This window comes from Copadichromis virginalis, linkage group LG15, assembly GCF_057382275.1.
Source record: "Copadichromis virginalis isolate Kocher_CV1m ecotype Utaka linkage group LG15, C_Virginalis_male_GT1.1, whole genome shotgun sequence".
NCBI classification, from domain to species: Eukaryota; Metazoa; Chordata; class Actinopteri; order Cichliformes; family Cichlidae; genus Copadichromis; species Copadichromis virginalis.
The window spans coordinates 7,112,315-7,127,502 of NC_140632.1; the positions used below are offsets into that span (position 1 = coordinate 7,112,315).

Genomic DNA, 15,188 nt, shown 5'->3' on the forward strand with positions numbered 1-15,188 from the left:
TAATTACAGTGAAGTAACACTGATAGAATTCTATGATTGAATTGACAACCACAACTATTTTTGCTTGCTGTTTATTTTTCTTACTTTCAGTGACATGCTCATGTCACACAGGAGGGTTAGATAAGCAGAGGCTGAGAGCGAGTTAGGACCAGGCAGAGCGGAGTGATGACGGCACACCAGATGTACTCAAAAAGAATCACAGAGCTGGGGGTTTATTCTTCATCTGTGTCATCGGCTGCTCCGGAAATGACGATGGTGCACTCCTGTGTGTCACTTTCGTAAATGTCCTCATCTGTCTTAACTGTTCTGGGAAAGGGGAGATCAGACAGAATAATATGATTACTGTGTAGTCACTAGAGATCTGGCTGAAAATGTTACAGGTTTTATATGTCATGCATTCCGTGCCAAAGTCATCCTCTACCTGATGAGGACCGTCTTTCTCTTGGACATCACTGTTGCCTGCTTCTCTAAGTTACCATCAGCCTGGATGTCTGATGAGGCTGCTGCTATTCGGCCAGCACCTGCAGCTCTCTCAGTGCTGTTACCGCTTGTATCACTCAAAGATCCACCCAGCTTTGAAGGTGCTGAGAGAGCACATTTGCTATCACTGGAAGGAAGTTGCAAGCCTCCAGTCAAGGAAAGGTTTTGGACCATGGTGCCCAATCGGCTGTCTTCCCCCTCAATCAGTTTTCTAACACACAAACATACGAAAAAAGAAAGGAAAACTGATGACAATTTGAACCAAAGTTTTACCGGTTTACATCCATCTGATCTGTTGCCCGATTTTCTTTCCACATCTTGTGTAATTTTGCATACCTCCACCTTTTCTTCCTGTTTTCCTTCTTGACAGCCACCCTTCCACTAAGGCCATTTCTAATGAGGCTTCATTTATCAGTTGTAAATGAATGATTAATAGCTCAGTGTTAAGTGGTTTACCAAATAAGGACAGGTACAAGAACTGGACTGAAAATTAGTGAAAAAGGGTGGCAATGTCCAAAGAAAAACATTGAAAACCTTCACAAAGCCTTGAGAAAATTAGAAGGGAAATCTGTTTCTTTGGAAGCAAACTGTAAAGAAAAAAAGGAGTGTCTCAAGACTTTTGCATAATACTATTTATTTTCTACTTGATGTAAAAGCCACACACCCACATCTGTGTGTGTGCACATTAACAGTTTAAGTGTTCTAAGTGCTTAAAACCTATTGTAATGCTTGTTCACCTGTAGGTGGCGATCTCAATCTCCAGAGCCATCTTGACATTCAGGAGGTTCTGATATTCTCGCAGCAGCAGAGCAGTCTTTTCCTTGCTCACCTTCAAATGCACTTTAATTCCCTCAATGTGCTCCTGTTGAAATTACATCAGAGGTGTATGTTTTTTGTTGTGATCAGGCCATAGGATGACAAAAAATATCTCTATAAGTCAGTCAGTTAGTTACCTCTAAGCCCTTCTCTTCATTCTTATATTTCTCCAATCTGTGACGGATCTCGGCCTCCAAATACTCATTCCTTGTCTTCAGTACCTCCAGTTCATGTTCTTTGTCTAGGATCTAATTGTGCATATGTACACTGAGTATCCAGAAAAGTTGCAGAATGAACCACAAGAAGAACAGAAAGTAACACTCACATTCTTCCTATAGGCAGCAATTTCCTCTCTCATACTTCGGACTTTTTGAATATGTTCACTGGAGGTGTTATCAAGATCCTGAAACTTGGTTCTATACCAGGTCTCCATTTCCTGGACAACACAGAATGAGATGCAAAGAGATCTAGAGACTAATTCTCCAGAGTCGGGGCATACTTCAGCTTCATCAATGCCACTTACCTCCAGGTTTTTGGCAGCAATGCTGTCGTACTGAGACTGAATCTGTTTTAGGGCAGGGGAAAGGTCTGGGAGGCCAAACATGAAGTCAGATTCAGAGGATGCTGAAGAGATGTGCAGGATCAACTCCTCAATTTCCTTTCAGTAGAACAAAAACAAACACGGGTGGGGGACAGTTAAATGAGCTAGGAACATTTTCAAATCTACCACTCTGCCCCACAGATAAATCAGAACTTGTCTGTTTGACTTCCTCTGAAGTTTTCACACCAAATAGATAACTGCAATATTTATGGTCTTACTCACTCTGTCCATCAACACGAGCTGGATTTGACAATAACCAGCAAATTTACAGCCCGTTAAACCACTGATGGGGAATATGAATGACGTGCCAACCACGAGGCAGCTATGTGTTACCTCTTTGTGAACTCTCTGCAGGAAGGAGAGTTGAACCTCCAGATTTTCCAGCTGCCTCTCCAGCGCAATCCGGGCTGAGGTTGCTTCGTCCACATTCTGAGAAGAACAGAAACAACAGGGATATAAATGTAATTTATTTTCACAAGCAGCTGCTAAGTGTCTTTATTCAAAGTTACAAATTGACTTTTCATTGTGTCATACCGGGCGTAGAGCCTCAATCTCATACTCTGACTTCTTCCTGGTCTCCAGGGCTTCATTATATCTTGCCTTCAGCGTGTCCAACTGGCCCAACATTGCCGCCTTGGCTGCCAAAGACAGATCCTGTACAGGCCACAGATACAACTGTCAAACTCCTGTAGAATCAAAAAACAGTGCTACCCCTCTGCGCTAGCGCTACCCAATGTGGGAAAAGAGGTAAAGGAGGAAACCAGGACACAGTTGCAAACCATTTGACAATACACAAAAAAACAAGAACATGAAAAAGAACCGCATCATTTATGTGCAACAAAATATTACAAATACACGCACACACATAAAATTTTAACACTTTGGCCAGCTTATCCCAGCAGGGTACTTATTTTCCACACCAGAGTTTCTGCAAAAAGAAAGAAAAAAACAAAGAAAAAAGAGAGACTGTGGAATCATGACAGCACAAGAACAAGCTCTAAGTACAAGATTGATAGAGGCTGGTGGGTTTTTTTTGTTTGTTTGTTTGTTTTTGTTTTTTGCCTGTCCCGTTTGGTTCTTTAGCCATCAGAATTGTTGTCTGAAGGCCTTGCCGTATTGGTCCATTTGATCGACCTCTGCTATTATTATTTATTTTATTTTCAGTTGTTACAGACGGGATAGACATGGCTGGGGGACAGGAAAGGGAGAAAGAAAAGGAGAGAGGGGGAGGGAAAGAAAAACAGAGGGGAAGAGGGACAGTAAGAAGGGGCACTTATAAAGAAACAATCTCCTGGATCACCTGTTGAGAGAGAAAAAAAGAGAGCAACATAATAAACACAACACCATCGCAATAATGTAGCTTAGTGTAAATAACAGTAAATACTAAATATTGAATGTTGTAGTGCAGCACGCAGAACCGGCAGCGCACAATGTCCTTTGAGGTAGCAGTCAACAAAGGTGTAGTTTGTGTCTGTGAGCAGTGAACACCCGTGTGTGCACCTGTGCGTACACCTGTGTGGATGAGCGTGCTTGTATTCAAAAGGTTTGCCCATGTAACAATCTGCTAGAGGGTGTGGGGAGCCATAGCCCCGTCCCCCAGGACGACAACAACACTCCATCAATATTTTACTGCTGAGGGGTAAGAACTGAACAAATAAGGGAGTGAAATAATGCAGTGGTGACTACAATAAGGACCCACACCAGCTCTCTCAGTTTGCCACTTAAAAAGTCACTTGACTCTCTCTCTCACCCTTTGTTCTCTCATTTTCTCTGCGTCCCTGTTCACTTCCTTCAGCTGAGACTCGTAGAGTTTCCTAAGCCCAGATGATCTGTCATAGCTGCTTCTCAGGGCCTCAATCTCAGCCTCCAGCTGCTTGTTTTTTGACTCCAGTGTTCTCACCTAAAGCAAGGAGCATGAGAAACAGGTTAAAAGTAAAAAAAACCCCAAAAAAACCCCAAAATGTACAATGTGCTACCATTTCATCTTAAAAGGTTATGAAGCACTATGTGTAATATTAACTTTTATGTTCTTGTTCATTTCTGAATAAGAAAAACAGACAACAGAGCAGACCTGTGTGTATGTGTTTCAGGTTTTATTATAAACACAGAAGCAGAATATGGTTGGACTGCAGATTACTTTTTCGATATACACTGTCAGACGGTCATTGAGGATGACCATCTCCTGCCTTTCGTGGGTACGAGTCAGCATAAAGGCCCGGTTCTCCTCTGCAGCCACATCCAGGTCCAGTTCCAGCTCACCATCCTTAGACACACCAAAGCACAGAGCTCCCATACTTGTACTGCTTTAGGAAAGGAAGAGAAAACTTTTTTCTGATTGATGTTAGTATTTTTTGTTTCACACTTCTTTAAAAAGACAAATCTGAACACAACTAACATAAATAACCAATAAATACATTTTTACACGTTACCCACCTGGTCAGTCGAGCCTTGTTACTGAGGGCCATGCGCCCCCTTGTCTCACCACTCCGGGTGAAGCTTGCTGACCGATGCCGGGTCTCCTTCCGGGTGGGAGATGGACTGGAAGCCCGCAGCTGGCAGGCAGAGCTGGCTGCCAAAGTGCCCTCGAAATGACGGCGGTATGAAGACATCCTCTCTGGACTGCGGCTCATCCTGGCAGACTTCACTTATGGAGCTGAACACTGGAAACCGGACGCTTACTTTGTCTCACAGTCTGTGCTGGGGTCTTATATTCTCCTCAGCCCTTCCCTCAGCACCTAAAGAGGAATGTAGAACCTCCCCAACCAAAGGGTGCATGTCCCTACAAATATCTGTCAAGCTTACGCCAAATAATTTATTAGACCTATGGACTGCTGAAAGAATATTACTGACAATAATGACAGAATTTTCTGCTGAACTACTTTTAAAGCCTCCTTTAAAGCAACGTGTATATGCAGTGCACTGAAATCTGAATTTAGAGCCCATATTATTCTCAGCAATATACCAGTCACACATTTTGGTGGATAAAAACTTCCAGACAGAAGGACAGACTTACGACGACTGACATGTGTTTCTTACTTACTCACTGTTTCTTAGTGTTGTCTTGTGTCTGGTGATTTTTGTTTTACTTGTACAGTGCAATGTTAATAGAATCAGGCTAGCTTGAATATAAAATATCAAAATGTTACTGCATCATGTTACTGTATTACTGTAAATGGTAACTGTATCATTAACACAATGATATTGACTGGACATGGACTGCTTTAGTCCTTTGAATAATGTTACTTTATTCAAATTAATTATCAATTATTTAAAACTCAAATCAACACTGTCTGAAGAAAAAAAATCCCACTTTTGACATTTTAAAGGATTTTAAATACAATCCGGAACCATCCCCTTTCGTTTTCCGGAAGGTTTTTGATGTTACTCTAGCTTCTGCTTAGCCTAACTACTTTCCGTCTGGTATTCACTCCTTTGCAAGCGAGTAATATCAGTTTAAAGCTTACTTCTCTACCTCAGCTGCTACGATATGGCGGGGAATTTTTGGCAGAGTTCTCATTAGTAAGTTTTTATTAAAACTTCGACATGTTACGGTTTTGTTTATGAATTCGCCTTCTTTGTTGTGAGGCCTAGCTGTGTTTGCGGATGCATCGTATGACGACGCTAACAGTTTCTCCTAAACTGCTGCTAGGATCTAAAATAGTCAATATAAATAAGACCGAAAGAAAACTCAGTAAGATTGTATATGCCATAAAACGTAATCATGCAAGCGTTCTGTTATGTTGTCAGCGACACCAGAGCCGGCGGCTAAAGCTTAGCTTTATGTTGTTATTGTTGTCTTGCCTGCTAGCTTCATTGCTCACGTTTTGACGTCTAAGCGGTTTAAAACAATATTGTTTCATGTATTTGTCAGTCTGCAGTGGGTCCTGGATAAGCAGGACCTGATGAAAGAGCGCCAGAAGGACCTGAAGTTTCTCACAGAAGAGGAGTACTGGAAGCTACAGATTTTCTTTGCCAATGGTATTTGTTATATTTGGCTGATAGTAATTGATAGCCTACCAAGTTATGTTGGTATTGTTCGTGTAAGCTGTGTTTGCTTAAGAAAAAAACATCTCCAGGCTTAACAGTTATTTATAGCCAATCTATATTGGTATAATAAAATGCGCTATACCTCTTTTCATATTTAATTCTGTGTCTTTCAGTGATCCAGGCTTTAGGTGAACACCTGAAGCTGCGTCAGCAGGTCATTGCTACTGCAACTGTTTACTTTAAACGCTTCTATGCCAGGTAAACGGATCCCATCCAAATAGACTAAAAATCTTATTTTTATACTCCTGTGGGAGTGGCAGTGAAATGTGTCCATATACTCCATTCAAAAACATCTATCATTCAATATAAAATGTTTTAGGTTATTGTGTTCAGTTTTTTAAATAGTTGTTTTTATTATTATTATTTTTTTACTTTAATACCTACTACTCAAACAAATAATTTTCTTTGTCTTCTTCTATGTAGGTATTCTCTGAAAAGTATAGATCCAGTTCTCATGGCTCCTACCTGTGTTTTCCTGGCTTCTAAAGTTGAGGTATGAGTGTTTCTGTGCTGCCACGAAGCCTCGAAGTTCCTTACTGTCTTTAAGGTTCCCACTTATTAACTGATCTGATCTTAATCATTTTTGTCCTTTTAGGAATTTGGAGTTGTATCCAACACCAGGCTGATCTCTGCAGCAACATCTGTGTGTAAGTGACTGTGTTCAGCAACATATTCTTTAAATTTAAAAATAAATGTGTTTTTTCTCCTGCAGTGTAGGTTGTATAATGCTGTTTTATTTTTCTCAAACAGTGAAAACAAGATTTTCCTTTGCCTTTCCAAAGGAGTTCCCCTACAGAATGAATCATGTAAGTAAAATATCCTTGCGGAAGTTAATATAACAGGCACAGCATCATAATATAAAGAGGTAAAGTGATCTTTTTTATGACAGTCAAAAATACCGCTTTGAGTTTTGATGGTAAATTGCACAGGACAGAAAGAGTTGAGGACATTAGACATGAAAAACATTTAAGTTGTTGTCTTATGTACATGATATTTTAGTAAAGCAGAGATTGAGGAAAAAATGGACAGAATTCAATTGATCTGAAAAGTTATTTATTAACCGCCATGCCGCTTTACAACATAACAAGAACCTTTTACTCTATATCACAGTGTCATGGCATTAATGTCTATTAATATGTGAGATTCCCCAGCTAATGTTCACACCCTTGTGATGAAAACTCAGTTACTCTGAGAGATAGCATTGTACTGTGTGCTACAGTACGCACAGTTGTTGTGCACAGCATCTCACATTGTGGTGGCAAATGCAGTGAGCTGCCACAAGATTATTTATCTAGCATCACTGCAGGGTTTCCGGGACATCACCAGCACAGCTTTGACATGCCCTCTGACCAGAAAAGTGTGTAAATTATTATTTATAGAGGGCCACTGCAAAGTGATAAAAGGAGGGAGTGGTTCACACAGCAGGGAGGGAATTTGCAAGGTGATGCTACTCATAAACATAAATTTTTGTGTCTGCTTTTGCAGACATAGTAAAAGAGAATGATGGAGTAGCACACAGACAGTTCTAAACAAAAAGCGGTGTAGATTGTGAGCAGTCTAATATTTGCTGGTGGAGTTTTTATCAGAAGTTTAATTATTTCTAATTGTGCTACAAGTGACTGCTTATCTATTTGAATGTTTACTAAACCATAAAAATTCAAGAACGGGTAGCTTAACTTCCTCAAGTTATAAGTCAGAGAAAATAAACAAAGAGGGATAAATAAAATTGTTATTTTGCATGTTAATTGAGAAATTTTGGAATTGCTTTATTAATTATTATATATACACTGTATGTATGTGTGTGTGTGTGTATATGTATGTATGTATGTATGTATGTATGTATATATATATATATATATATATATATATATATATATATATATATACATACCGTATTTCCCGGACTACAAAGCGCACCTAAATATTAGCCGCACAAGCTAAAATCAGGGGAAAATCCTGTTTTGTACATACATTAGCCGCACCTGACCAAAAGCCGCAGGTGTTTCAATGTTGACTTATCATATGTAAGAGAATATGCACAAAGGGAATTGTCAGGAAAGAGATGGCTGTTTGGAGACATCACTTTTATTAATATTTTGAAAAACAAGTTATGGGTACATATTTGCACATGTAGTACATAACAGTAACCTACAGCACACCAGAAAAATAGATTCGGACTACCTTTTAGGCTCAGGTGCAGTGACACGGCTTTAACAAGAAGAAAAGTCAGTCATTCACCACCATCTTTCTCTTCTTCCTGCGCACTAAAACCACCAAAGTCCTCTTCTCCAGTGTCGGATACAAACAGGCTCAGGATGGCTTCGTCATCCACTCTTCTTCTCTCCTTCGTTGTCACTTTCAAAACCAAAGAAATCCTCATTGTCAGTGTCAGAGTCGAACACCCTCAGAAGGGCCGTGGCGGTGTCCTCCTCTCCATCATGCAGCAGTCCAGCCCTTCAAAATCCGTTGGTGATCGTGGATGTTTTCACACTTTTCCACGCTGTCAGAATCCACCGGTGGAGTTGGGCATAACTTGCTTTTTGGACATAACTTGCAAGTTTATCGCCGCTCATCATCCACGCCTCCCGCTGAATGCGTAGCGCTACTTTGAAGTTTGTTTTTCGCGCTACTTCGTACGGCACTACGTTGCCTGGCGGACGGACATGTGACTAACATACCACTCTTGAACCCCGATCCTTCCGCCAGGCAACGTAGTGCCGTACAACAGCGGAACACACAAAACAAATCGTCTTACGATATGACAAAAATCACGGACAATCCATAGAAAAGCCGCACCTGACTAAAAGCCGCAGGGTTCAAAGCTTGTGCAAAAAGTAGCGGCTTATAGCCCGACATTTACGGTGTATATATATATATATATATATATATATATATATATATATATATATATATATATATATATATATATATATATATATATATATATATACACACTATGTCACGTATGTTGAATAGTATTTAAAAGCTTTGCAAGCTTTTAAAGGTGTATAATATATTATACTGTCCAGATGGTCTTCTCTCAGATGTCTTGGTTTTTAAGCATTTTTAATTTGTTTTGTGAGTAAGTTATCTCTGTAAGAAGCTGCCATGTGTTTTCTTTGGAGTCTTCTCTGAACTAGTTTATGTTGCCATGCATGTTGTGTCCTAAACCCAGTCCTGCTTTGTGTATTTACAGATATTAGAATGTGAATTTTACCTTTTGGAGCTGATGGTAAGTACAGAAAGATTTGTGTCTTTAGTGCTGGCTTGACTGAGTGTTGTGTTACTGATTTATTGATGTAATGTTTTTCTATGTTTTCAGGACTGTTGCCTGATTGTGTACCACCCCTACAGACCACTGTTGCAGTATGTGCAGGATATGGGACAGGAGGACATGCTGCTGCCTCTGGCCTGGTACGATACCATCTGCTTGACATTTGTCGCTTTTGTTTATTCGATTTAGTTGTTTTTGTGTGTCCTCACTCTGTGCCTCCCCTGCCAATGTCTCTTTACCAGGCGAATTGTGAATGACACGTACAGGACAGATTTGTGTCTGCTCTACCCTCCCTTCATGATCGCCCTGGGTAAGACTTGTACCCATGCATTTCAGATTGTTCTCTAATATAGTTACTGATTTTAAATAAGCTTTAACCTGATCAGTTTTTCTTTTCCTCCCACAGCCTGTCTGCATGTTGCCTGTGTGGTGCAGCAGAAAGATGCCAGACAGTGGTTTGCAGAGCTCTCGGTCGACATGGACAAAGTCAGTTTGATATCAGTTTCAGTGTTGTAGAGTTTTACCCATTCGTACTTAGCCTCATAACATATAGCAACTTGAGGTTCCACACATTGTGATATGGCAGGCACATTGTTGCCTGTTTAAATCAAGTTTTTACATCTTTATTCTCACTTTGCCACCATTAACTGCTGATGAGTTATCTGCGTTTAAGTAGCACGAGGTCATGAGATTGACCTAGTTATTAAAATCACTGCTATCCTTTTATGTACTGTATGTGCTAGTAATATTTTGTGCTCAAATATTAACCACATAAAGTGATATGTTTGCTATGGATTTGAGCATGTAACATACTGACACAGACGGATCATGTCATTCACTTCATGTATATGATTTTACATAAGAAAATGTTCATTTTGTTCAATGACTACTGTATATTTTACTTACAGGAAAATGACCCATTTTACTTTGATTTAACATTTGTGAGTTTTCATTACTGATGTTGCGTTGCCTCACGTTGTCTTGTGTTTTTTGTGTGTCTATTTTTTGTAAAGATCCTGGAGATTATCCGTGTCATTCTGAAGCTGTATGACCAGTGGAAAAATTTTGATGATAGAAAGGAGATAGCTGCTGTCCTAAATAAGATGCCAAAACCCAAACCACCTCCAAACAGGTATGTAGTGTACTTGTTTCTTTCTCTTTAAAAAAAAAAAATCCTATATTTTAAAACACACAGGACAGATTAAGTAGAGTAAAATATCAATCATATATATTTCACCTCTGTAATATTCTTGATATTTAAATTGAGCCATTTGTGTATATATTTTAGCTATTTTTTTATATTTTGTAAACTTCGTAATATATTGTATAATTTAATTAGTTTAGTCTGTTACTGTTATTGTTTTGGAGCAACTGTAACTCACATAATTTGCTTAGGGATTATTAAAGTATTCTGATTCTTACAAACCAATTTATAAAAGAAGTTGGGAGGTTAGACCTTTGTGCAAATAAAACAAAAATGCAAGGATTTGGTGCAAAAACAGAGATTTTGATAAAGTGGTTTGATCAACACAGTTTTAGTTTTAACATCTGGTTTGTTGCCGCTACATATTTTCAGTGTTTAAGTGATTTTGAAATGACTTTTATCTCAGTTCATGTGTACATTTTACAGTGTTTTTCCTTTTTTATGCAATTTTTTTTTTTTTTTTAATAATGTGAACAACACAGTGCTGCCTGTACAGTGGCTTGCAAAAGTATTCGGCCCCCTTGAACTTTCCCACATTTTGTCACATTACAGCCACAAACATGAATCAATTTTATTGGAATTCCATGTGAAAGACCAACACAAAGTGGTGTACACGTAACAAGTGGAACAAAAATCATACATGATTCCAAACATGTTTTACAAATAAATAACTGAAAAGTGGGGTGTGCGTAATTATTCAGCCCCCTTTGGTCTGAGTGCAGTCAGTTGCCCATAGACTGCCTGATGAGTGCTAATGGCTAAATAGAGTGCACCTGTGTGTAATCTAATGTCAGTACAAATACAGCTGCTCTGTGACGCCCTCAGAGGTTGTCTAAGAGAATATTGGGAGCAACAAAACCATGAAGTCCAAAGAACACACCAGACAGGTCAGGGATAAAGTTATTGAGAAATTTAAATCAGGCTTAGGCTACAAAAAGATTTCCCAAGCCTTGAACATCCCACGGAGCACTGATCAAGCGATCATTCAGAAATGGAAGGAGTATGGCACAACTGTAAACCTACCAAGAAAAGGCCGCCCACCTAAACTCACAGGCCGAACAAGGAGAGCGCTGATCAGAAATGCAGCCAAGAGGCCCATGGTGACTCTGGACGAGCTGCAGAGATCTACAGCTCAGGTGGGGGAATCTGTCCATAGGACAACTATTAGTGGTGCACTGCACAAAGTTGGCCTTTATGGAAGAGTGGCAAGAAGAAAGCCATTGTTAACAGAAAACCATAAGAAGTCCCGTTTGCAGTTTGCCACAAGCCATGTGGGGGACACAGCAAACATGTGGAAGAAGGTGCTCTGGTCAGATGAGACCAAAATGGAACTTTTTGGCCAAAATGCTATGTGTAGCGGAAAACTAACACTGCACATCACTCTGAACACACCATCCCCACTGTCAAATATGGTGGTGGCAGCATCATGCTCTGGGGGTGCTTCTCTTCAGCAGGGACAGGAAAGCTGGTCAGATTTGATGGGAAGATGGATGGAGCCAAATACAGGGCAGTCTTGGAAGAAAACCTCTTGGAGTCTGCAAAAGACTTGAGACTGGGGCGGAGGTTTACCTTCCAGCAGGACAACGACCCTAAACATAAAGCCAGGACAACAATGGAATGGTTTAAAACAAAACATATCCATGTGTTAGAACGGCCCAGTCAAAGTCCAGATCTAAATCCAATCCAGAATCTGTAGCAAGATCTGAAAACTGCTGTTCACAAACGCTGTCCATCTAATCTGACTGAGCTGGAGCTGTTTTGCAAAAAACAATGGGCAAGGATTTCAGTCTCTGGATGTGCAAAGCTGGTTGAGTCATACCCTAAAAGACTGGCAGCTGTAATTGCAGCAGAAGGTGGTTCTACAAAGTATTGACTCAGGGGGCTGAATAATTACGCACACCCCACTTTTCAGTTATTTATTTGTAAAAAATGTTTGGAATCATGTAGGATTTTCGTTCCACTTCTCACGTGTACGCTACTTTGTACCGAATACTTTTGCAAGCCACTGTAGTTAGTGTCATACTGACGTAACACTGACATGGGGATTTCCATGTTAGAGGTGGCTGAAAAGATGGAGATGATTAAAAAATAGTCTCAGGTGAAAATGATTGTAGACGGTTGTCTCATCAGAATCTGTATTATTTTTTTTATTTATTTTTTTTAAATTGCCACGTTTGTACACAAACGAGGATTTGTCTTGGTGTCATGGTACAAAAAAAAATAAATCAAACTGTGGTACAGAAATGGAATATATGGTGTTTACAGTATCTTTAAATATTATTATTAATCCTCATAACAGGAAAAAAATGTATGTATGTATGTATGTATGTATGTACGTACGTACGTACGTACGTACGCTAACTACCGACAGATATTAGAATAGAAATTAAGAAATATGTAAAGGTTGTGCAAAGTGTAGGTAGAAAATTACTGTACATGTGAAGATGAGGTTTGAGCTTCTTTTCTCTGGAAATGGTTTCACAAGTTAATTGTTTTTAATTGCTGTGGGTCTGCTTTCATTAGTACAGTATGTTCTTGTACACTTGGACTTCTCACAGTCTATCTCAGTGACCTGTATGCACTTCATTTTTCTCTCTGTCTGCAGTGAGAGTGATCAGAGCTCCAATGGGAACCAGAGCAACTCCTACAGTCAGTCTTAGCATGCCGTCTGTATTTCCGTGGGAATCCATAATGTCGACGTGGAGGATCTTCTTGTAATGTCACAGTGCAACCATTACAGTGTCACTTGGAAACAGTCACAATAATCAGAAATTTGATCCTCAATCAACCCCCACTCCCCAACAAACTGAGTGTCTTTACCTTTTCCTCCTTGTCTGATCATTATGGGTTTGTGGACTGAGCGAGAAACACGGAAATGCCTGCAGTGAACAGCAAATCGAATACAACAAGCCATGACGTTGTCTCGATTAGGCTCCAACTTGAAACGAACTTAAAAGCCAAGGAACATTTTGGGGGTGGAAGGGAATGTAGGGGGAACAGATGTAATGGTTCAGTAGACACTCGTCATTGTGATGATCCTGACATCCTTGAACAGTCCAGAGGAGTGAGTGTTTACACGTCGAGCTCCGTGGGATTTGAAAAAACAAAACTTGATCACGAGCACTGTGCGTGCATGTCTGTGTCTGTGTGTACTACATGTGAGCGGCCACTCTGGGTGGGTTTTAATTCCTCAGGGATTGCAGTAGACTTTTTTTTTTTTCCTGTTAATTGATTTTGAGCTTACAGGGTGGATCTTATTGGTTATCACCCTGTTCAGCTGTGATGGGATGCACCTGCCCTGTTAAGTGTCTCTGCTGGCTGATTGGTAAACTGTGGCTGGAGAAATGCCAAGAGAAGCTCCTCATGAGGGCACAAATGAGCTCTTTGAATACAAGAATTTACTGTTTTGAATTATGACAACCCACCAACCCCCACCTCCTTGTAAATAGCCTTATGATACTTTTCTTTTATCTTTCATGCTTTTGCTTATATAAGAAAAGTTTAATGGAAATCATGAGCTGGTTTGTGCTTCAGATAAAAGTGCCCCTGTTTGTTTTTATAGTAAATATTTTTTCCATTTACCCTACTTTAGTTGTATAGTGCATTATCTAACACTTTTTTTGTTTTTGGAAAAACCTTTGCTTTTAATTTGTCAAGGAACATATTTTTTTAAATGTTTATCTGCAAAGTTTTGGTTGTACCTTATTTTAATTTACTCTATTCCCTGAATTTAATCACTGAGTTGTGGCAATATGTGTGTGTAAATGTCTCTATATTTTTGTGATGTAATACAGCGGAAGCTGTGTGTGTGGCTGTACTTAAAACAAGGTGCTTGAAAGCCTTACAAAATAAAAGCTGCTGGTTAAAGAGAGAACCCCTCATGAAAGCACATTGTCCCATTCAGGTGAACTGCATAGTGTGCTGCTATTGTTGCTTATTATTATTATTTTTCTTTCAGGCCTTTTCTTTTTTTTTCCTTTAAAAAAAGAAAGAAAAACAGATGTGGCACGGTGCCCTCTGGCCTTTTTCCTGCCATTCAACTCCTCTATTGTTGGTGTCCACTTTAAAATAGGGTGTGATCCTATGATCCTACATGGATATATCTAGTTCTAGTTAAAGAACAAAGAAAATGTTATTTTAAGGCTCATTTCGAAGCTCAGTTATGGTAATAAAGTCTATTGTGTATTGTCTACTTAACAAAGTGGGCCTTCGTTTTTGTGTAATGCACATTGAGGCATCTTCCAGCATGTTACAAAAGTCATAGGAAATCCTTTTTACCAACAGCAGTGTCTGCTCAGAGCAGGGGCTGTGGTGGGACCCCTAGTGTTGATTACAAAGAGTGACAGCTGACATGTACTGGTAGAAAATTCGGAATGTGCACAGCCTGGGGCTCCAAGTGGCGACATTAAAAATGAGGATAAATTGTACGTTATGATTATGAAAATGAAGCACTGACGGTGCAGTAAACTCTGGTAGTTGACGCCTTCGGGGTACAGTCAGTTCCCGTGACGTCGCTTTAGCTGCATAAGGGCAGCGGAGGTAGTATGGCAAGCTATGTGATGTCTCCTTCAAAATAAAGGTCTAAAGTCAAGATTACACATGAACTGACAAAATGCGGAAGCAAAACTATTTTTAAGTGCTTCTTCAGGAGTACTTAATCATAACCTTAACGTAAAGTCTGTGACAAATCTGTTGGCAACCGCACCGACAAGGAATTAAGTTTAAAATAAGTGTAACCCCAAAGAATTAATCATGGTCAAAAGATA

General features: G+C 39.7%; 2 protein-coding genes across 2 annotated transcripts; one reads left to right on the plus strand and one right to left on the minus strand.

Annotated features, from left to right (window-relative positions):
• Nucleotides 1-84: 84 nt before the first annotated feature.
• ngs (notochord granular surface) lies at nt 85-4,623 on the minus strand. Its single transcript, XM_085433536.1, has 11 exons — nt 4,331-4,623; nt 4,035-4,200; nt 3,648-3,797; nt 2,432-2,551; nt 2,231-2,326; nt 1,820-1,954; nt 1,622-1,732; nt 1,434-1,544; nt 1,218-1,342; nt 422-691; nt 85-306 (listed from the first exon to the last, which is right to left on the minus strand). The coding sequence occupies exons 1-11, from the start codon at nt 4,525-4,527 to the stop codon at nt 213-215; spliced, it is 1,575 nt and encodes a 524-aa protein (XP_085289662.1). The 5' UTR covers nt 4,528-4,623; the 3' UTR covers nt 85-212.
• Nucleotides 4,624-5,262: 639 nt separating this feature from the next.
• Nucleotides 5,263-14,628, plus strand: ccnc (cyclin C). The gene is made up of 12 exons (XM_085431598.1): nt 5,263-5,416; nt 5,769-5,875; nt 6,058-6,142; nt 6,368-6,437; nt 6,540-6,591; nt 6,695-6,750; nt 9,141-9,176; nt 9,267-9,358; nt 9,461-9,528; nt 9,625-9,704; nt 10,232-10,350; nt 13,028-14,628. The coding sequence occupies exons 1-12, from the start codon at nt 5,385-5,387 to the stop codon at nt 13,080-13,082; spliced, it is 852 nt and encodes a 283-aa protein (XP_085287724.1). The 5' UTR covers nt 5,263-5,384; the 3' UTR covers nt 13,083-14,628.
• Nucleotides 14,629-15,188: the final 560 nt, after the last annotated feature.